The sequence below is a fragment of the Amborella trichopoda genome, chromosome 3 (genome assembly GCF_054954075.1).
Source record: "Amborella trichopoda isolate Santa Cruz 75 chromosome 3, AtrichopodaSantaCruz75HAP2 v2.0, whole genome shotgun sequence".
NCBI classification, from domain to species: domain Eukaryota; kingdom Viridiplantae; phylum Streptophyta; class Magnoliopsida; order Amborellales; family Amborellaceae; genus Amborella; species Amborella trichopoda.
Window position 1 is genome coordinate 48,650,056 of NC_142338.1, and position 24,596 is coordinate 48,674,651.

Sequence of the window (24,596 nt, forward strand, 5' to 3'; positions counted from 1 at the left end):
ACACACATAGGTATGAGAGAGTCTCATAAAATCATTACTCTATAATTAATTATAATAGTATTAATTGTATTGTATCTCGCTCTATCCTAACAATTAACTTTAACTAGTTTAAAAATTTGTAATTTAAAAAAGTGCATTACGACTCTTTTCAATAGCCACGTAATAAAGGTCTTAATGTCAATGCTAACGTGACCCACCCTCTACAAGAGATAAGTCACCCTAGGCCATTGGCGTCACTAATTGCTAATTTTGAATTAATAATTAGTTAATAGTTTATAGGTTTTTCCATATTGTTATTATGCAATTATGGATTTGTTGATAAAAAATTTTAATAAATAAAATTCAGATTCATAAAGTAATTTTTTTTTAACTTATTAATTTAATTATTATTATTATTATTTTTAGATGCTTCATTATTATTGTATAACATGAATTGTTTTATGTATAAATGCATATGTGAACTACACAAATTTTAACAAACGTATAAATAAACATATGCATTTATGAACTTGTTTCTATATGGCCAAGCCCGCATATGTAGAAACACGGGCCTATTAATACTTATATTTTTGAGATGGATTTTTGGACTTAATTTTTAAGGACGTGTAATCACTAACATGTAGATCATGAATATAAAAAATTAAGTAAATTTTAAAAATATAAATAACAATTCTAATAAGAAAACATTTGTACCGTTAGTTTCCATTTGTTTTTTTTTATGGAGCACCTACTTGCATCCTCTTTAAGCTTTACACTTTTTGGACCGCATATGTAGTCATGCAGCCCAGCCCGCATGAAACAAATTTCCTTCATGTAAACACCTGTATATTGCACAAACGTGTCGTTTCTAGATGTCATCTTTTGAAGTTCACATTTCCGACATTTGTATCCATGTCATAAACAAACACTCGTGTTTGATCTACATAACATAAAGTACAAAGAGATCACAATCATTTTTAACCAATGGATGAAAAATCCCATAAATTGAAATAGCTCACATCATTAAAAAAAATTTATTTTAGATTTTAAGCCCAATCAATAGCACATCCTCAACCAACCAATTTGACATCTAATGATTGTTCCTTCCTTACAATAAAATAAAATAAATGGTCTCATCATATACATTTCCTTTTAAAAAAAATTAATCCATAATGTTTTGCTCTCGGTGCTTTGGCAATTTTGCAGAGAGTATTTTTTATAAGCAAATGGTCAGACTTGATGGTCTAAAAAGACCAAACCTACTACAAAATTGATGCTCTTACCCCTTGAAAAAATTACAAAATACAGATTACAATCCACAGAGATCAAAACTACTACAAAATTGATGCCCTATCTGACTCTGTTTCCTAGAAACCAGAAAGAGAGATGGGAAGCCTTTGAAATTGTTGTTTATATGCTAAGCCTTGGAAGAAATATGTGAAACCTCCACATATGCCACCTTAGCTCTCTTCTCCAGCACTTTTGCCCTCAGCTTCCTGGATTTCCGCTTTTTTGATGAGTCATTTTGCAACGGCTCATCTATGTCTGCAGTCCCATTGTCTATCTTTTCTTGATACCCATTTTCTACAGTTTCTTGAACTGCACTTTGTAGCGTTTCTTGATCATTCTTGGATTGCTCATCATATGCCTTTGCTTCCTCAAAAACTCTATCATTTTTACTAGGTTGATTTGGGAGGATCTCTCTTTTCGGAAAAGCCATCTCTTCCTCTGGGCTAATAACCAACATTTGAGATAGAGTATAGTCCAATAAAAATGTGCTTCTTGCAAACCTGTCCATCCTTCTAAAATGTCTCTCGGAATATGGAATTAATCCTTCAAGGAGTTCACTAATGCCTTTCATCTGCAATACATTGGATTATATTAATCAGGTTCTAGAAATTAGAAGGAAAATCAAACATCTCTAAAAGCAACTGATATTATATGTATGGTTCTGATGTCTAATGGGTTATTCTTCTTTGTCTTCTTCTCTTTTCTTCAGGCGGGTTCTTCAATGTTCTCAGCTCAATCATAATATCCTGGTTTGTAGAAATTAGAAAGAACATCTCCTAGAAGCAACTGCTTATGTGTACGGTTCTATCCTGTACCTTGGTTCACAGGGTTCTACCAGGTAGCTTAGTGCCTTGGTGCTCTTATTCTCAAACCACCAACGCTACAGGGCTTAATTCCATGCGTACTGATAAAAAAGAAAAGGCAAAGTACACTAGTGCAAGGACCAAGGAAAACCATTGTATACTTGGCTCATCAAAATTGATGGTCAGTGATGGAGAGAGAGACACTAGTGGTGATCCCAAAGATAGGTCCTGCTCTCAAATATTGATGACGGCAATCCACTATGATTTTCCATAAACTATTGCACTATACTTTTTGACCAATATTATCAATATAAATTCTTTCATGAAAATATAATAAGAATTATTGTCACATTCCATGAAGAGGAGAGTTAGGGCATTTTACCTCAACAATTTCTGTAGGTGGAAGGATATTGAAAACCCTAAACAGAACAAAATGGGCAATGTGACAGAACTTTGGCTTTGTATCCCATTCTCGAATATATTCAAGAAGCACACAAAATTCTTCCTTTCGAAGCCCCTGAAATGCTTTCTCTATCTGATCCCCACCATCCTCCTTTCTGCGTACCAACGCTTTATAAGATATGATTCAAAAAAATTGACAAAAAAGGAGAGAATAAATGAAAAAACCAACCTGCAAAGTTGTTCAAATAAGCTGAGAAGTTTGTGAGGTCTCCTCATTTCAAAGGCTAGTCGAATTGCTTTGAGATAATTCGAATCACATAAAGCATTTTCCAACTCTTGGCCTTTCAGGGTTTCTTCTTCCTGTATCAATAGAAGAATGTAAATTTCAGATTTTTTTATTTTTTTTTGAGAATTGAAAGTTAATTTCAGAATTGGTAATAAAAATGATTTCTTTAAGCTATAAAATGAAACAATGTCGGGATACATAATCACCAAAATGCCCCTGAGTCCAAAATCATAAACACCATTATATGCATAAAAAATTATACTACTGCCCGTACAAGTGCGTTGTGAATCATGGATCCTAGAAACAATTAATAATCAATCATAAATTGGAAAAACTATCTATGACAGGGGAGTCCACTTCTACAGCATTGAACAAAGCCCCCAACACCATTGTAAGAGGATTTTCAAGACCTCAAATTTTGCAAGCACAACTTGATTCATGTTTTGATCGATTTTTAATATATACAGGAAAAAGATACCAAAAGGTGGCACCTATAATGAATAGTAATATAGGTGGAATTCTAACTGTCAAATCTTCATAGGGTGGTTGAAAATACATGTCACCATTTGAATTTTGATCTTCTTTCTATAAATTGGATTGAGATGAAATTTTGGACATATATACTTGACATTATCACGCACCATATAAAAATATTAAAAAATATTTTCAACAATGCAAAATGACTAAATTACTCCTGCCATTTTTCATGGGTATTTTGGCCATTTTTTTTTTTAAAAATATTTGTTTTATATATATATATATATATATATATATATAAAGGTCTACAAAGAGACTGTTGAATTTTTGTACAAAGAAGTCACAATCATTCTTGTCCCTTGGATTTCAAAATGTGTGGTTGTAAGAGTGTCATTCATTAGACACAATTCCAAAAAAAAAAATTCTCGAACTTCGTGATTCACCTCAAGCCATCCAATTTGACATCTAATGAGTGGGAATAGTTGTGATCGCCTTGTACAAAAGGTAAATGGTCTCTTTTGTAGACAATCCCTATGTATATACGGGTTAAGTTAGGGTGCTCACACTATAGACTAATTTATAATTATACTCAACAAAATTTGGACACTTATGTACTCTTGTTTTGTACATAAAATTTTTTTAAAGGTACTTTTGGTCATTACGAGGGGTATGACATCATCTATATGGAGTGTGACTTCACCCACATGGTGCATTAAATGCGAATAGTGTACTCCATGTAGGTGATGTCACACCTCTTATACTGACCAAAAATACCCTTATTAAAAAAATATGATCCTTGTACAAAACAAAGATATATAGGTGTCCAAAATTTATTGAATACAATTATAAGTTGCTCTACAGTGTGAGAGCCCTAACATAACCCTATATGTGTATATCCATATAGGGCAAGCTTTCTATGCTTCCCCTACCACATAAAACTTATATACTTCCCCTTATCCAACCGTCCATTCTGAATGGAAGGCTAAGATTGCCCCAATCACAATGTCACGTCTCTATACTATTTTATTTTTAATTTTTTTTCTATATAGTATTTTGATACCAAAGTTTCGACATCCAATCCTCTATTAAACTCGCACTAGCAAAAAATATAAAAACAATATTTCCAATACAATAAAATCACCGAAATACCCCTGAAAATTTCAAGCGGTATTTTTGTCATTATATTTTATCGAAAAAATATTTTTAATATTTTTTATAGGTGTGCCCCAATGAGAATATGGCACATTCCAAATTTCATATTCATACAATTTGTATAAAAAAAACTAAAATAAAATACTTTAAGACGTCGGATCTAAGATCAAAAGGTGAGTGGCTATCTTGATCAAAATTGGACGGTTGGATGGTAAGGGAAATATAGATCTTCTATGTTGTAGGAGAAGTATAGAAACCTTTCCCATATATATATATATATATATAGGAAGCCACTATGCAACGCCTATGGGCAAAAATGAACAGTATTTTTACCCATAGGCTCAGCATTGTCTAAAAAAATCGAACGGCGTGGATAAAACGACCGCCATGGACCTAACATATTCATGGCGGTAATGTCACAGACATACTAAGTCCATAGCGGTCAAAAATTTAGGCGGACTCCATTCAATAAACCGCCATGAGCATAGCAAGTCCATGGTGGTGGCAAAACACTGTAAAATATCGCCTATAGGTGTTTTTTAGGTTTCTCCATATATATATAGGGAAAAGATCTTGTCAGCCCAAGGGAATATTGATACAAAAATGCCAATGGCCCAGATTGAATCTGGGCCGATCTGACGATCCCGGATGTCCAGTAGTGTTTGAATTTTAAATTTTTTTTTCTACAAATAGGATTGATCTGAAATTGGAGCGTGTGTACATAAGAAATAAGTGAATCTTCAAAAAATATAAAAAAAATATTTTACATGAAAAAATTGACCAAAATACCCCTGAAAATTTTCGGGGGTATTTTGATCGTTTTTTTTTTTAGGATTAATTTTTTTGTATTTTTATTAAGCGCACCTTGATGAGAATAATATACACCTAAAATTTTAGATGATTTGGATTTATTAAAAAAAAGTTAAAATTAAAATACGAAAAGAGATCATGACCGTCAGATCGGCCCAGATTCAATCTGAGCCATTGCCGTTTACTGTAGCGGTCAGCCAGTGAGCATACATAATCCAATCCTATATATATATATATATGGAAGATGCTAGTGTGAGCCCACTAGCTCATGGGAAAAAATGAGCTCAACAACCCAAATTGAATATGGGCCGATTTGACGATCACGGGTGTCCGGTAGTGTTTGAATTTTTATTTTTTTTCTACAAATCCAAATGACTTGAAATTTGAAGTGTGTGTACATCAAAAATAGGTGAATCTTCGAAAAATATCAAAAAAATATTTTAAATGAAATAAATTGACCAAAATACCCCGAAAAAGTTTCGGGGGTATTTTGGTTAATTTGTTTTTGCGATTTTTTTTTTTTATATTTTTATTAGGTGCGGTTTGATAAGAAAAACACACGTCTAAAATTTCAAGTTATTTGGATTTGTAGAAAAAAATAATTAAAATTCAAATACTACCGGACATCCGTGATCGTCAGATCGAGCCATATTCAATCTGGATCGTTGGGCTCATTTTTTTCTATGAGCTAGTGGGCTCATCGAAGCTTTTTCCTATATATATATATATATATATATATATATATATATATATATATATATATATATATATATATATATATTAGTTTTGAGCTGTTGAAACTATAGGTCTTATAGTCTCATAAATGGATGGTCCTGAATGGGGTAGTTAGCCAACAAATGGACAGTTTTTGGGGCCCATCAATGCTATCGAAAAGGGCAACTTTGTTCATGCACAGTTCCCCCCTATAAATGCAACACATTTAAGGCCTATTTGGATCACTTATAAGTTGTCAATAGGATGGAGTTGTATGCGTTGGGCCCATTTCGCATTCGGTGCAGCACTGAATGCTACAACAATTCAGCCTCGATTGTATAGATGGGGATAAATCATTAAAAAGCTGCTCTTCCCTCTCCCATAGAGGTGCAGCTCAGTGGGTGCTTTGTCCACTCCATGCATGTCCTTAAAATGAGAAGAAGACGCATAAAACAGTCTTGGGCAACACTAACACCATAAACATGCAAGAAGTGTCACTGAAGGAACATGTTTATAATGGATAATTTCTATTTTTGTATCCTTAGGATGGGTAATTAACATTAAAAGAATGATTCATTAACAGTAAAATAATAATTCAAACCTCTTTCTGAAGGGCTTCTACTTTATCTTCAGCAGTGCAGTCATGCCACAAATTGATAGCCCCATCACCACCACCAGTAGCCAACATCTCAGTTTTCCTTCCAACAGACAAGGCCCACACCTGCACAACCCAATAACTATTAATAAATTTATATTTTTCTTAAAAAAATTATTTATTGAGATCATGGGATAGTTCAGATTATAGGGTCGTGTTATTAAATAAAAACATTCCAATATCATATTTCCAACGTAGCAGTTCAGTTGATAAACCTCTCAAAAGTCACTACCAACAGGACATGCAGATTGACCTTCTCAAACAAAAGAAAAAGGAGATGCAGATTGAAGTATATGATATCAGAACCAGGGAGGCCATCAAATTAGATAAAGTTGTCGCTCAGTCTACTTTGGTCCAACTAGTGGACAAGCAAAGACAAATTAGATTGGTTTGGCTAGCCAAACCAGAAGGTTCTGTATATAACAAATGGAGAATTGCCATTTAGAGATCCATAGCAGGCAAGGATTCTAAACCATCAAATTTTTCATTATCTCCAAGAAAAGATGATACCAAAACTCGAAACTGACTCAAAAGACAAGCTTCTGCAATCACCAATTTTTTAAAAAATGAGAATAAATAGGAGCACGACTTTCAAACTAGTCACACTTCTATTTATTCCTCCCTCCATTTTACCTAAGTCCTGCCCACCCCACCAGGGCACCCAGGAAACGTTTTTCCATGAGTTGAACTAAGGTTTCATTTTGGATAGGCTTTGAAGAACGGTTATAGCATAATTTGCATGATATTTGTGTTGGCCATCAACTTTTCCCAACACCCAAATCAATTACTCAAGTCATGCAACATATTAACAAAAGAAGAATAAGTCATTTTTGCATTCTTTCGAAAAAGGGCCCCTTACCCCTTTTCTCCCTATTGTTACAGAGTGCAATAATGCGCTAGCGCTAATCCATTACTGTTATCAATCAATATCTTCCCAAATGAAGCATAGGAGTTCCAAACAAAATAGAACTTCCGATCAAACTAGAGACCTTTTTCAAAAAAATAGATAACTTATGTTAGAAAGAAACTACAAGGTAATTGAAATTTAAGACTGCAATAAAATATAAAAACCAAATCAAACATTAAATTCGAGAAATTAAATAACTATAAAAATATAAAATGACTTAAAAATAATAAAAATAAAAGCATATTAAATTTTTATTTAAATTGCATTATTTTATATCATCATCATTGTCAAAACCTTTTTCGAACTAATTGGGATCGGCTACACGAATGCTAGTCCGTCATTGTGCTCTATTAAGAGTTATACTCTTAGTGAGACCATAAGTCCCCATATCTTTTCTCACTATTTCCAACCATGTCCTTTTGGCCCCCCTACCCTTTGCCCATTTTGAACCTTCCACTTGAACTAACTCACACCTCCTAACAGGTATTGTATTGTGCACCACATATAGTCATCCCACCTAAGTCTACTATCTCTTATCTTATCCCCTATTAGTGCCACACCTAAATTTTTTGGAATGTATTCATTTTGAATTCTATCCCTTCTTGTCTTGCCACTTATCCATCTCAGCATCCTCATCTCCACTACTCTCATTCTATGGGTATATTGTTTTTTTATTGCCCAACATTCCGCCCCATAGGGCAAAGCTGGTGTCACAGTTGTTCTATAGAACTTGCCCTTCAGCTTCATTGATATGCAATGCTAACTCCAGTTGCACATGTCACACCCCAAGAATTTACAGTACTGTTATTCCTGAGATGCGACAGACAAAACATATATACATCCATTGATAGGACAAATTTACAGTGGCGAGGTCTTACAAAGTAAATAAAGAAAGCTAGCACAACAACAGTATCTTCCAAGGTTGATCTTGACTAGCACTCAAAATGAATCCGCAGTTATCCTGAAAAATGTTTACCATAGTTTGATGAGTTGGCTACTCAGTAAGTGATCATCATAATCCTAAAAATAATCATGATTAAAAGATATCAATATTTTCCAAAATGAGATCTATTAACAGAAATGTATCAACAGTTTCACTTTCAATAAATGCATAATTAAGTATAATCCGAGTAATTGAAATGCTTATAACACTTTTAACGGCAGTACATAATTCAAAGGATTTCACAAAATACCCTACTGGCGTCCCAAGTAGGTCACCTATATACCCCATCAGCGTCCTGATGGGTCCACTTAATCCCTATCGACGTCCCAGATAGGTCCACTTATACCTCACCGGCGTACCGGATGAGTCCACTTAATCCCTACCGGCATCCCAAATAGGTCCACTTATACCTCACCGGCGAACCGGATGAGTCCACTTGCATACTTAAATTATTTCTAAAGCTCTTTAAACATTCGAAAGCAGCAATATCATGTACTCAATATATCACTGAAATCATTAATATGAATTTCACTGAAACCATTAATAACAGTCACTTTCAATAACATTTCTAAAATAACCAATCAAATATTTTGGGCTCAAATTTAGAAAGGTAGCAGTTTGTAAAGGCATTCTAGCATAATTGCCAATTTAATATGTATAGAAAAACTCTTATAAAAATTCAAGAATACGGAATTATCACAATTTATGGAATATCAATTCACAAATAAACATTTCGCAACAATACTATAATCAATTGCAAAAATGTCAATTTTTAAATAATAAGGCAGTCATTTGCACATGAATTTTACAATGTCTAAATATTCAAAACAGTAGAAAGAAATATCACAATTTTACTAAAAGCAGAAATATCACATTTATTTCTAACAATAGACAAGAAAAATAAATAAATTTATTTTTCTAATTTACAACATTCAAAATTTCTAACATAGATAAAATATCACAATTTTTATTAAAAAGATTATTTTTCAAGATAATGAGGTCACGTGCGCATAAAATTTATCGCGCCTAAAATTCATGATAATAAGCAGAAATAATTATTTCATTTCATTTTTAAAAAGAATGGATTATTTTTCGAGACAATGAGGTCACTTACACATAAAACTGATAAAATAAAGATCCCAGACAAAAATATCACTATTTATTAGAAATAGACTATTTTTCAGGAAGACGATGTCACTTACCCACAAATATTTGAGAGGGAACTTCGATAAAATTCGGCTAGAGAGAGAGATCTCAAAATTTTCTAGGGTTAGGAGTGTTCACCTCCCCTATTTAAATTCTTAGAACGTATTATTATAATATTTTATTACGCTCTACCTCATACCTGAGGTGTCGCGTTAAGCGTCTGCTTTTAACATACGAAAACCACGTCCGCTAAAAGACGTGGCCAGCTGCAAGCAGCAGGAGGCAAAAGCAGGCAAAAGAAAAAGTAAAGGCAAAGGCAAAGGCAAAACCTTTTGAAAATAGCGATGGTCCCCAAGGACCATCATACTCAAACAGAACATCACCTATTTAAAAGCATATTTTCTCCTTTTTTTTTTTTTTTTTTTTTTTTGAAATTTTAGGATTGTTACATTCTTCCCCCTTAAAGAAATTTAGTCCTCTAAATTTGTGTACCTGATTACTGGAAAAGATAGGGGTATTTTTATCTGATTTCGTCTTCTCGTTCTCAAGTCGACTCTTCTCTTGAATGGTACTGCCATAATACACGGACTAAAGGAATCTTCTTGTTACGCAACACTTACACCTTTCTATCCAGTATCAAAATTGGCTGCTCAATGAAAGATAGGTCCTTCCTGATCGGTAAAGGTTCATATTTTAAGATATGGGACGGGTCGGGCTGATATTTTCGTAGTGAAGATACATGAAAGACATTATGGACATTTGCCAATTCAGGTGCTAAGGCAAGTCTATAAGCGACACCTCCGATTCTTTCCAGGATTTCAAATGGTCCGATGTAACGTGGGCTCAACTTTCCTTTCTTGCCGAATCTCATAATGCCCTTTATTAGTGAGATTTTTAGGAAAACTCGATCACCTTCCTCAAATTCAAGATCTCTCCTTCGGTTATCGGCATAACTCTTTTGCCGACACTAAGCTGTCCTGAGCCTTTCACGAATTAATGCTATTTTATTTGTGGTTATCTGAACAATTTCTGGCCCCAAAAGCTTTCTTTCACCAACCTCGTCCCAACATATGGGTGACCTGCATTTCCTTCCATACAGGACTTCATATGGTGCCATCTAAATACTGGCTTGGAAGCTATTATATAAGCAAACTCAATCAGGGGTAAATGGTCATCCCAGCTTCCTGTAAGGTCAATAACACAGGCCCTCAACATATCTTACAAGGTTTGGATGGTCCTCTCCGATTGTCCATCAGTTTGGGGGTGAAAGGCAGTACTAAAGGTGAGTCTTGTCCCCATGGCTGACTGTAGTTTAGCCCAAAATTTAGAAGTAAACCGAGTATCCCTGTCTGATACAATACTGACAGGAACTCCATGCAGCCGCACTATTTCCTTAATGTACAGCTGAACCAATCGATCCAAAGTGTACGTCGTGCGAATCGGTAGAAAGTGGGCAGCTTTGGTTAACCGGTCCACAATGACCCAAATGCTATCATGTCCTGAATTTGTTCTAGGCAAGCCAGAGACAAAATCCATAGAGATGGGCTCCCATTTCCATTCTGGCACCGGTAGAGGCTGCAACAACCCAGCGGGCCTTTGATGTTCAGCTTTTACTTGCTGGCATGTTAGGCATTTAGACACAAATAGTGCTACCTCTTTTTTCATATTATTCCACCAAAAGGTTTTCTTCAGGTCCTGATACATTTTAATACTTCCGGGATGTATCGTATAACGAGAATGATGTGCTTCTTCTAAGATAGCTTTCTTTACACTCTCATCATTCGAGACACAAACCCGACTTTCGAATCTTAGCAAATCCTCACTACATATAGAGAATTCATCTCTCTTTCCTTGCTTTACCTCTTCTATAATTGTTATAAACTGAGGGTCTTTCTTTTGTGCCAATCGAATCTGTTGGATTAATTGGGGTTCCGCCTTAATATTGGTAATCATATTTACCACACCATTAATGGACGGAGTTGGATGCCAATCCACTATTTCCTCTAACAATCGCATTTCTTGGATCATTAGATGAGCTAAGACTCCCGTAGATTTTCTACTTAGAGCGTCGGCCACAACGTTAGCTTTTCCTGAATGATAATGGATTGTACAATCATAAACTTTTAAGAAATCCATCCATCTTATCTGTCGCATCTTTCAAGAGAAGACGAAATCAGAGAAAAATACCCCTATCTTTTTCAGTAATCAGGTACACAAATTTAGAGGACTAAATTTCTTTAAGGGGGAAAAAATGTAACAATCCTAAAATTTCAAAAAAAAAAAAAAAAAAAGAGGAGAAAATATGCTTTTAAATAGGTGATGGTCTGTTTGAGTATGATGGTCCTTGGGGACCATCACTATTTTCAAAAGCTTTTGCCTTTGCCTTTGCCTTTACTTTTTCTTTTGCCTGCTTTTGCCTCCTGCTGCTTGCAGCTGGCCATGTCCTTTAGCGGACGTGGTTTTCGTATGTTAAAAGCAGACGCTTAACGCGACACCTCAGGTATGAGGTAGAGCATAATAAAATATTATAATAATACGTTATAACAATTTAAATAGGGGAGGTGAGCACTCCCACTCTAGAAAATTTTAAGATCTCTCTCTCTCTGGTCGAAACACAGTGAACTTCTCTCTCGAACCGAATTTTTTATCGGAAGCTCCCTCTCAAATAATTGTGGGTAAGTGACATCGTCTTTCTGAAAAATAGTCTATTTTTAATAAATAGTGATATTTCCGTCTAGGATCTTTATTTTATCAGTTTTGTGTGTAAGTGACCTCATTGTCTTGAAAAATAATCCATTCTTTTTAAAAATAAAATGAAATAATTATTTCTGCTTATTATCATGAATTTTAGGCGCGATAAACTTTATGCGCACGTGACCTCATTATCTTGAAAAATAATCTTTTTAGTAAAATTGTGATATTTTATCTATGTTAGAAATTTTGAATGCTGTAAATTAGAAAAATAAATTTATTTATTTTTCTTGTCTATTGTTAGAAATAAATGTGATATTTTTGCTTTTAGTAAAATTGTGATATTTCTTTCTACTGTTTTGAATATTTAGACAATGTAAAATTCATGTGCAAATGACTGCCTTATTATTTAAAAATTGACATTTTTGCAATTGATTATAATATTGTTGTGAAATGTTTATTTGTGGATTGATATCCCATAAATTGTGGTAATTCCGTATGCTTGAATTTTTATAAGAGTTTTTCTATACATATTAAATTGACAATTATGCTAGAATGCCTTTACAAACTGCTACCTTTCTAAATTTGAGCCCAAAATATTTGATTGGTTATTTTTGAAATGTTATAGAGAGTGACTGTTATTAATGGTTTAAGTGAAATTCATATTAATGATTTCAGTGATATGTTGAGTACATGATATTGCTGCTTTCGAATGTTTAAAGAGATTTAGAAATAATTTAAGTATGCAAGTGGACTCATCCGGTTCGCCGGTGAGGTATAAGTGGACCTATCTAGGACGACGGTAGGGATTAAGTGGACTCATCCGGTACGCCAGTGAGGTATAAGTGGACCTGCAGGGATTAAGTGGACCTATCTGGGACGCCGATAGGGATTAAGTGGACCCATCAGGACGCTGATGGGGTATATAGGTGACCTACTTGGGACGCCAGTAGGGTATTTTGTGAAATCCTTTGAATTATGTACTGCCGTTAAAAGTATTATAAGCATTTCAATTACTCGGATTATACTTAATTATGCATTTATTGAAAGTGAAACTGTTGATGCATTTCTGTTAATAGATCTCATTTTAGAAAATATTGATATCTTTCAATCATGATTATTTTTAGGATTATGATGATCACTTACTGAGTAGCCAAACTCATCAAACTATGGTAAACATTTTTTCAGGATAACTACGGATTCATTTTGAGTGCTAGTCAAGATCAACCTTGGAAGATACTGTTGTTGTGCTAGCTTTCTTTATTTACTATGTAAGACCTCACCACTGTAAATTTGTCCTATCAATAGATGTATATATGTTTTGTCTGTCACATCTCAGGAATAACAGTACTGTAAATTCTTGGGGTGTGACAGCACATCTCCAATTCGCCCACCCAACTCTAATTATTTAAAATCAAATAATTTCAATTAAGTTTTCATCAAATCACATAGCTAGAAAATCCTGCAACCTTTGTGCCCATTTTCTAGTTAATTTATAAAGAGGAAAGTTGAAGAACGTAAAATGTGCATAAATTATCATGATAATGAAAGAAGTATGATAACGAAAGAAGAAGAGCATTGCAAGAATGAGGAACAATTACAAGGCAGATATTTCTCATACTCATCAAGGGATTACAATTGAAAGATATGGAAGGCAATCGTTCTTAAACCTTATTCTCATGCTGGTCAAAAGTAGCAACACATTCATTCGATTTGATTGTCCACAATTTCAGCAGGCCATCCGCATCTGGAAATGAGAAAATATCAAAAAAAATTATAAAAAGAAAAACTAATGAATGGTGAGGAATAATAGGAAGATACAATTTTACCCGAAGATACAAATTGGGCACCACGGGAGAGGAAGGAAGCTCTCAAGACGCCAGAAGGGTGACCTTCAAATGTTTTAAGACAGGAACCATTTGACACTGACCATATTTTTATTGTTTTATCACCAGATGCAGTCATTACACATTTATCTACTGGAGAAAATTCAACAGACCAAATCCCCCTTTTGTGCCCTTTAAGCTCAACTACCAGAACTAGATCAGGAAGCCTCCATAAGCAAGCAGTACGATCCTGACAACAACAGACATACAATTGAGATGATAATTGCAAAGGAACCTATATCCCCCCTCCCCTGGAAAAAGAAAAGATAAATTGAGCTGATAATTGCAACATGAACTCTCATCAAAAAGGAAAAATCCCATAAAAGTTAAATTTCTTTTTTCTTATTGATAACTAACTAAATTGAATCAACGTTATAAAAATGTAAAATTTAATTAAAGCCAACTTTCTTAAGTTTCATACAAAACTAATTTCTTTCAAAAAACAGAAAGGGTAGAATCATATGGCTCTACCAACCTGAGAACCACTGCACACAAGGCTATCATCTGGGGCAACAGCCAAGGCATTTATATCTTTCTTGTGAGCTGCAACAACTGCCTTAGTTTGTAACTTAACAACCTCATTACAGCGATCTGAAAGTCCATCCAGACTCCATAACTTTATTGCATGATCACTGAACAATAAACAGAATTTAGCTTTAGGCTGCCGTGAAGCGCTGGTGGGGGGATTGAACAATTGACATTATTTTATTTTCCATTTCCTTGGTAGATGAAATACTACAGATACAAAAGAGAGAACTTTTTATACCCATATACAAGTCAATGAATCATTTTTCCTCCTCCATCATAAATGGCTCTTTTAATAGAAAATGTTAAACTAAGAGTTAACATACTCAAAAAAATAGAAAACATTAAACTAATTATAATTTCCCAATGACGTTATTCCATGAAATACTATAGGATGATCTAACTTAAAGAAGGAGAGTTGATGCTCTGATGATACTTGAGTTTCGGTAGAAAAGTCAAATTTCGTATTTGTCAAATAAATCTATATAGTACATCACACAAACAAAAGGCATTTAAAATCCTATGTATATCAATATGAAATCATTTCGTAAGATTAAAATGACAGTATGGCAGAATAATTATTATTCTAAGAAGTCCACTTTGCAGATGAGTCAGTCATTCAACATAGAATAGAAAGAACGGCTAAGGACCTAGCTTTTGTAGTGTATGTATTGCTCTAATTGGAAGTAACAGACGAGAATAATTCAACCATATCTATATCACAAGGAACTCATCATAATACCATGTACACAATGAGTTAATACTCGAGTGGGTTAAATACCCTTTTGGCTGCCTCTCTCAATTGTAGTGGAAACAGAGAATTTAAAGCCAAGTGTTTACAATGGTCAAAACCATGAGGCATCGTGACAACACGTAAAAATTGAGTAGTTGTTTACAGTGGTGAGATTATGATTTAAGGTGAGAGCATAAAATCTGACTAAGTGTTTACAACAACGAAAGTAGAAGAACAGTTAAAGCACATGAAATTTCTCTAGTGTTGAAGGCGGCGAGAAGCCGACAATTCTTGTATACCAGAAATTAAGCCACTGCTGAGAATTGAGAGAATGAAATCCACCGTAAAATGGACCAGATACCCACCACGAAGGTCTGTCCATGAGATGTACACATATGACAGGTGCCATAACCTGTTTCTTCAGAAAGGACGTGTCAAAACCTCAAAGGGCAAGGGACATATGGAGGTTGCAACCCAGTCCCCACAAACAAGGGTGTGAAGGCCATATCTGGGGATACTGCGCATCCAGAATATCCAAAAAAGAGGGAAGTCATAACTTTTCATTATCCCCTCAAAAGGAAGGATATGAAAAAGGCTCAAAGGTGAGAGAAAAGTCCCAAAAGAGAGAGAGAGAGAGAGAGAGAGAGAGAGAGAGAGAGAGAGAGAGAGAGAGAGAGACAAAGACAAGACCAGCCAGAGGCTCAGAGAGAGAATTAAACAAAGACGAAAGGGAGACTACAGCTAAGAAGAAAGAGGATTTGAAGTGACTGCATGTAAGCAACCTAGAGAAGGTTAAAATACCTTGGTAAGCCATGCATCATAGGGATTTCTCAAATTTTGTTTTTTTTATAATAAGCTATAAATCTTCTTATCTTTGGGCAACAAGGTTATAAAACCAATGGATGTAAGTAACTGGCAAATCATTGACTGAGAATGTACTGCACAAGTAAAAACCCACAAAAGGAAATTGTATTCTTAACTTTGGCGTTTATATATTTTGCTTCCAAGCGTAAAATTTGATTTAAAGTCTATTCAAAATTTAATTTCTCTAAACACTCACATATTCAATTATTCAGCAACTATTTAATGTGAGAAAGATAGTCTGCAACCTAAATTTCAGATGGTGAACCTTTGCTTTAAAAGAGTGGTTGCCCAAATAGGCAAACCATAATCTAATTTAACTACCATAAGGACAATTCAACTTCAATTGGATGAAAGACAAAACCAGAAAGATCTTGGAAGGGAGAGCATGGCAGCATGCACATACTCATCAATGGCCAACTTTCATTTCTTAAATAAAAAACTAGTACAAGTTTCAAGACTATTAAGAGTTCTAACCTACTACCACTAACAATGAAATTTTTCCGTTTCTTGGAAAATGCAACAGCTCCAACAGCTCCCATATGTCCAGTGGCCAGCCCAATGCAACATCTGTTTTCTTCTTCCCAAACTCTTATCTGAGCAATAGAAACAAAACTCAGCCATCAAAGACAAACTAAAATCCACTTGATGATTTCAAGAGAAGTCACAATAATAAGTAATAGTCTGTCATGCTCGACGATTTCAACAATTATCACCATAAATAATAGACTGTCATGCTTATGATGATTAAAAAGGCTAAAGATTAAGACACTCACACTGTTATCTTTGCTCCCAGAAACTAGAAGTGTCTTTCCGGAACTTGAAACACAAGTGTCAAGGCATAGTACAGGCTCTGTATGACCCGACAAGACATAGGAACATGCCATGGACTGTAAATCGTATACTCGCACCTGGAAAAAGAATGATAATATCGTTCAGAGTTTTTTAAGTTCAAGAACCATCTACACCTTCTAAACTTCAAACACCTAGATGTGTAACAGCATGATACTCTTCCTGTGACTAGAAAAACAATTTTCAAAGGAATATGCAGAAAACAGAAGAAAATTTACAAGAAAAATGAACCAGATAATAGAAGCAAAATAAGAATCAGAAAAGTCCAAAAGAATGTCAACATCAAGAAAGTCATAGTCATAAAAAAATCGAGACCAGATATAAACAACAATCGTACCTGCTCTAGATTTGTGGCCACTGCAAGATATTGTTCATCCACACCCATGAATTTTAGATCAACAATTTCTTCATTATATCCTATAAGTCGCTTAGTTAGGTTTAAGTGGAACTTCATCTCTTCTGAATGTGTAGGAGAATAGAAAAGAAACTGCTGATCAGCAGTCACACAAAGCAATCCTTGATTTGAAGGCAATATGACAGCTGAAGTGAAGCCCAGTTTTGGTTCTTCCTCACTAGAGCTAATGACAGCATCAGATGCTTGCTGCTCATATAAACATATGCCACTGTAGAAAACACAAAGAAAAGCATAAGCTCTATATATCTCCATTTAGAAAAAACCACAACAAAAAAAGGAGAAATAAACACAACAAAAAAAGGAGAAATAAACACAACAAAAACAACCAGAGGACAATCAGCCATGCATTATGGTGTTGAAGCACCTTTTTTTTTTGGGAGAGGGGGCAGGGGCTGAAAGGAGGAGGGAACCGCGATGGTAGTACAGCAAAGCTTTACTTCCTTAGGGATGTTGCGGAAAATTCTCAGGAACTAAGAATTACAAATGATAGATAACGAGTTTCAGGATACACCCTCCTTGGCCATACAACCAGCCCCCTCAGTGTTGAAGTTCATTACTCTTAAAAACAATTAACAGAATGTTGGCAGTGAAGTTGAGATTACATATGGACCTTACCCTTCAGAGCTCCATATTCGCAAAATGCCACGCTCACCAGCTGTGAGAAAGAAGATGGGAGTTGAACCAGTTCCCTTTTTCTTCATGATTGAGAGTTGGCTTTGATCCAAAGCAGCAGCCAAAGCAGTTCCAGGATTTATGACGCAGACTGCTTCCAGCACCTCATAACTTGGCACCGTCATCCTGAAGCTATAGTTGGGCAGATTCCATAAATTCACAACCTGATATAGTTCTTGCTGTCAGATTCCTTTCTTAAAAAAATTCCATGCAAAGAAGGAGATCCTTTACATACACCCAACACTCCCTTTAAACTGTAAATACAAGGTACCGTCCCAATATGAAATGAGATGCTGTCATAACAGAGAGAAATCCATACCTTGTCTCTTCCAGCACTAAGCAAGGTTGATCCATTTTCAGATATCCCCAAAGAAGTAACAGAAGAAAAATGCTTCTCAAGCACTGCAATGCACTTTTTAGAGTCAAGATTCCACACTCGAACGGTCGCATCATCACTTCCGGAGAAAAGCTAAAACATGGAAGCCTTATAGTCAGTCCCACAAATTCAATATGGAAGCAAATAGGGTAGAAAATAGATTATGAAGTCATCATGAACTATTGATTTAACATAAAGATGTCAATTTCCTTGTGTACTAAGTTAGTAGGTCCATGAATAATGCTTGTCATCATGATATGATTATAGATAATTTGTACCATTATTTTTCTATCACTTTACGTGCAACATGAAACAGTAACAAAATTGTCATCCAACAATAAAATGAATTACTATCAACCACAATCTATCCCCATGTGATCAAAAGATATATCCCTATTCAGCATGATATTCTTCTAGAACTTAGATGATCAAATGTTATTCCAAAAGATAACGATGTTCCTAACCAGTTTCAAAATAATGACATTAGAGAGGCAAATGATATTCAATTATCATAAGATGCGTATTTAGTAACATTAAAAACAAGGTGCATTCAGAGGAGTATCAAAAGAAAGTACCCCATAACTTACATTTCAAAGTAATGTGAATCCCTTCTTTTCCGTAAGTTAGGACAAACAATTTCTTCCAAACCATTTTTCAGTAAGAAGCTTAATCAATGTTACTATTCAGTAAAGAACAATGCAAATGCGAGTATATAGCTTTAGCCATAAAAACGTACAACCCGAGGACTGTTGAGTCCGTAACAGATAATATCAGAGTTTCAAGTCATCCAACTGCCTCACAAAAAGATACCACTCAAGGTAAATTCCTCTTCAGAGGTGGCTCTTCCACTCCCTTTTGCGGCAATACCCATACATTGCCCCTCAAAATCCAATCCTCTGTGCATAGATAGCCACTGCAACTCCCTTTTAGTTCTCCAGTATGTCAGCGTCGAATTCTGACCATGGATGTAGGGTTGCAATTGCCAACTCCTAATCAATCAAGTCAAAGCCCAAATCCCGTAACCACTCCAAATCCCACTCCCACAACCTCCTCTAAAGAAAGCTACTCCATGCAATGTCTCACCAAAAACTACATCTCCCTTGAATAATTATGACGGCTACTTTTCCCATATGTGCCATGCACAAGGACAGTTAATATACATTTATTTCAATTGAGAGACAAACAAATAGAAAACATCAATTTTCACCCAACTTAAGTAACCCGACTCAAGCCAGTTTTGGGGATGGCCAAATTAACTATGCCATCCCCACTGTTAGGTGATGGTGACTTCATTTTTCTTAGCTATAAAAATTGGAAGAGTCACCAACTTCCTCATTGGCTTCTGACTTGACTCGCCAACTCAAGTCATATTCCAAAAGTCCAACTGTCGACCTGACTTTGACCTTCTGAGCAGCCCAATCACTTGACACTCTTACCATACTGACAAGCCATTCACATTTTCTTTTCCCCAGTCATTAGGAAATGTCAAGTAATAATTTAAAGAATAGTTAATATAAACATGACAAGATGCGACTGTCATCACATTTAAATCTCAATGCCCTAAACTATCCCGAGTCACATTGGAACATCCCCATTGATTTACCAAATTAGAGTTACCACAATAGCTTCTCATGAGCGTAAAGAAATGCCACACAAAAAAAAAGAAAACAAAAGAACATAACATTCCCCTGCTATCCAAAAGCATAGCACATGGGCATGGCATGGCTCCTTCCTCTTTTTTTTTTGGGTGAGTTAGTGGGGAGAGGGCCCTATCCTTGGTAGGAATTGAGCCTAGGACGTAGCGTTCCAAATCGTCAAGTGCTAGCCAATTGAGCCGGGGCCCTTTTCCTATGTGGCTCCTTCCTCAAGATCCACTTTGATGGAAATGAGTCCTTGATACTCCCCTACACACTCAGAGATTGAACAAAAAAAACACTAGAAGCTTCCAAATTCCATGCTATTCTGCATGTCCCTCACCTCCTCATAATATTGATCTCTCTAATTAGGCCCAATGGGTTTTAAATTAAGATTTAAAACAAACTAAATAAGGACATTAACTGGCAATTTTCTGTCAACAGATTTATTTGTTAAATAAATATTAGTATGTTACATTCAAAGAAACATTCTCACATCTATTTAAGAAGCAGAGAGAGAAATTCAATGTCAACTCATATCTTCAGTTTTAAGATCTATCTACTGATTTGCTCAACCAGATCCAACAGATTTGGTGACTAAGCAATCACAATCTCGACCCAATCACCATAAACTTTTTCTTTCTCTCGTCATCACATCCCTTCCCCCCTTCCCCGCCCCTATCCCACCCAGAACATCATAATATTCATGCATTGGATGCCATGAGGTACATATAAAAGATAACTTGCACACACATAAATATGCAAAGAACAACGTTTCCTAAAACAATAAGACAATAGAGTTTTTTTTTTTAACCTATTTTGATTTGTAACATGCAGATAGTTTATTGCTTCATCAAGAATGTTAACTTACTATGAGGTTTTGAGGATCTGGATGGAAGACAACTGTGGTAACAATTCCCTTGTGTCCTTGAAAAAAGTGGGTGCAATAGCCTCCACTGATATCCCAAACTAGAACTTTCCTATCTGAACCAGCAGTAGCAAGCAATCCACCTGATGAATCACACACCATGCCCATAACTGGACCATCATGACCCTGCCCAAAAAAGCCAAATTCTTTCAAATTCGATTAAGACCTTAATATAGCTTTGCTCCATAAAACATAATATAGGCCATGAAAAATACAATTGGCTGATAACCATATGCTTCATTTCATATATGAAGCAAATATTCAATGATATCATGAACAAAAATATGTAAAGAATACAAAATGAAGAAAATAGCTCATCAAACGGATTCTTCAATTGAACCTGCAAGATGAACATACGTATTCTAGAACAACGAAAGAAACGAAAATTAAGATCCAGAAAAGAAAATTTCACATGTAATGCGGTTTGAGAAGAGAATTTGTGAGACTGAACACTAAAACGTCAGAAAATGGCCAATTTTAAAATATAGTAGTGGTTCGAATTCAAAAAATAAATAACAACTACAAAAAAATCATTAAAAAGCAAAAAAATGCTGAACACTCACAAAAAAATTGGCAAAAAATGCAATATAAAGGAAACTGAACCAAGAGAAACTGAAATAGAAAATGGATTACCTTCCATGAACGCTGGCAAGTGAAAGATGATAAATCCCAAACCCTGATTTGCCTACTGTGACTCGCCGAATAGAGGTGCTTATCATCCGGGCTTAGGGTTAGCGCAGTGACGAGCTCTGTGTCTCCTTCAAGAGTGGATAAAATAGATGAATCAGAAGTGTTAACGATCTGTATTTGATCATTGTAAGCGCAGGCCATGAACGAGCCATCTGATGAAACTGCAAAAGGACCCCCAGTATAGAACTGTTGAAAGGCAGGGGTACAGCGAAAATTCTTTTTAATGAGTGTAGAAGCCATTGTAGAGAGATAGACTCGTAAACCCTAAACCCTGCGTAAAAGTGTAGAGAGATAGACTCGTAAACCCTAAACCCTGCGTAAAAGTGTAGAGAGAGAATATAAGTACAAGGGCTTCAAGCCATCAAAAGAGGGAGCGGCTAAAACCATCTGCGGAAACCCTGCTGGCTTCATTGGTAGGCTCGGAATTGAGCAGTTCGGAGTTCCAACTGACGACCAACTTGGAATTAATTGTGGATGCGGCTTGTCTAGAGCTGAGGCTCTAAACAATCGAAGTAAAGCGCAGCATAGTGTCCGAAGATGTGGTTTCAATACTGGAAATCTTTATTATAGACTTTAAATATATTTTTTTAATTAATTATAAAATTTACAGCTTCAAGAATAGCGTTGGTCAAGCGGAACTATGAAAATCTTGATAATTGATGGTAAAAAAATACGTTACAAGATGCATTATTTCTAAACTTGAAATCCTTTTTTTTGCTCATATATCTTGATGTCGAGAAGATCAATTTCAGGATATTTGGGTATCAAAACAACCTCTTCTAGTGAAATTTTTGAGGTGGGCTCTAATTTGATTGAAAAGGAAAAAGTTTATATCGAGCTGAGGCTCTAAACAATCAAATTAGAGTCCACCTCAAAATTTTCACTAAAAGAGGTTGTTTTGATGCCCGAATATCTTGAAATTGATCATCTCGATATCAAGATGCATGGACATGAGAAAAAATGGATTTCAAGTTTTGGAAGTTGTGTATTTTGCAACACATTTTTGGACTGTCAATTTTCAAGCTTTCATAGATCTGTCAATCTACACTATTTTTTAAGCTTTTAAACTTTATAAATAAAGATGAATTATTTTAAGGCTATCACAAAGAATTCCAATATTGAAACCACATTTCTTGACCCTAGTTGAAGGTAGGCTCTAATTCAATTGTTTAAAGCCTAGGCTCTGTACAAACCGCACCCTTCTAAATAAGATACAACTTAAAATACAAATATGGCATTTGCTAGTAAACTATTAAAATACATTATTTTATTTCCCAAGTCATTTCTTTCATAAACTTAGGATCAGATCTCAACTGTATTAAGAAAGAAGTCATTCCTCCTAGATACTTTGAGAAAAGTCATCAAAGATCTATTACAAATTTTAATAAAATGAATATTAAATATAAGATATCAAATGCTCATTTATGCAATGAAGTCCTATGTATTAAGACTATATTTGTATTAGTAAAAACTTTTCAATAAGACAATAAAGGATGGAATTCATAATGAATATATATACAAGGGAAAATAGGTGTGACTTTTATAGGCAAATAGATAAGAAAAAGTAGGTTTAAATGGGCTTGAACATATGCAACGTGAACCTAATACAACACTGGTTAGGAAGTATAATTTAATTCAATTGGAAGGCTCTAAAAGGGCAAAGGAAATGCCCAAAAAGATATGGAGTAGTAAGAAAAGATATTGTAACTTTTGGTCTTAGGGGCCAATGTCTAATGTTGCTATATTAGACGTTGGCTCATTTATCAAATCTTTCACCTTGAAGGTTTTTGTTGTTCTGACCTTGGAGCACCACACGTGCCAAGTGCAATTTAGTGGTCCTTTCCAGTATGCAATCATTTTTTCTTGATCATTTCTACGGTACTTCAACACAAAACTACGATATCGCATAATTAACTAAGTGATTGTGTAAACTCCACAACATTATTGAAATCATATCCGACGATTAGGTCGACTCGTGGACGTGTTGATTTGCACGAGCTCTCTAAGGGTGCCATGTCTTCATCATGTTCTATCTATGGCTCGTCCTTGGATTCAATTTCCTACTCTATAACTACATTACTCCTTCTAGGGACGTTTACTTGTATAGTAGGGCAGCTGTAAGAAATCATTTTAAGCATTTAGTACATCGATCCACAAGTAGGTCAATAAATGTCAAGGAAACAAATATAGTTTTAATATAATCCAGTATTAGCAGCAATGTATAATTTCACAAAATTTACTTATAATTCGAATTCATTCAATAAGTACTAAGACCCTTGCAATAATATGATGCATAATTGAAGGCTTTTATCACAAAACATATCTCTTGCTGATGGAGTAGAGGTATGTTCAAGAGGCTGATGATCCCCTGGATTTGGTTGCGATGTTTGATTTTTACATTGGAAGCCACCATCAACTTACACATTACGTCCCTATCATATATTAATCAATTAAATCCCATTGGCTGGTCCTTTCTTGATACATAATTTTCAAACTACTTGGGTCAGAGCTCAATATAGTATGGGCCTTTAGTTGTTGTAGTGAGTAACCTCTTTATATAGTGTGGCTTTTACATTCCCCCCTTGATAATAGGTTCGTCTATCACTCTGGTTACACTCAAAATAGCTACCATGGTGGAGTAACAATCTCACTCCACCAATGGCCATGAATCAATCTGGTGAGGAGTAAAACATCAACAAAGTCAACATGATTAGTAAAGATTTCTTACTTCATGTCAAGTATTCATTCAGAAAAATAACAACAATAAAC

General features: G+C 35.2%; 1 protein-coding gene across 4 annotated transcripts; it reads right to left on the reverse strand.

The window, feature by feature from the left end:
• Window positions 1–1,061: 1,061 nt before the first annotated feature.
• Window positions 1,062–22,145, reverse strand: TOZ (Transducin family protein / WD-40 repeat family protein). 4 transcript variants are annotated; one of them, XR_016051425.1, is made up of 14 exons: window positions 21,771–22,145; window positions 21,081–21,263; window positions 18,519–18,668; window positions 18,143–18,363; window positions 17,450–17,735; window positions 17,037–17,171; window positions 16,752–16,856; window positions 14,617–14,773; window positions 14,085–14,331; window positions 13,926–14,002; window positions 6,515–6,634; window positions 2,704–2,834; window positions 2,455–2,629; window positions 1,062–1,840 (listed from the first exon to the last, which is right to left on the reverse strand). XR_016051425.1 is itself a non-coding variant. In XM_006853970.4 (14 exons), exons 1-14 carry the CDS (start codon window positions 22,065–22,067, stop codon window positions 1,397–1,399), a joined length of 2,742 nt encoding a protein of 913 aa, XP_006854032.1. In that variant the 5' UTR covers window positions 22,068–22,145; the 3' UTR covers window positions 1,062–1,396. The 4 variants fall into 4 exon arrangements, 2 of the variants coding, with proteins under 2 accessions (XP_006854032.1, XP_088717195.1); XM_006853970.4 differs by having other exon boundaries at window positions 16,738–16,856; XR_016051424.1 differs by lacking the exons at window positions 1,062–1,840; window positions 2,455–2,629; window positions 2,704–2,834; ... (1 more) ...; window positions 13,926–14,002; window positions 14,085–14,331 and adding an exon at window positions 15,765–15,916 and having other exon boundaries at window positions 14,636–14,773; window positions 16,738–16,856.
• Between the last annotated feature and the right edge of the window lie 2,451 nt (window positions 22,146–24,596).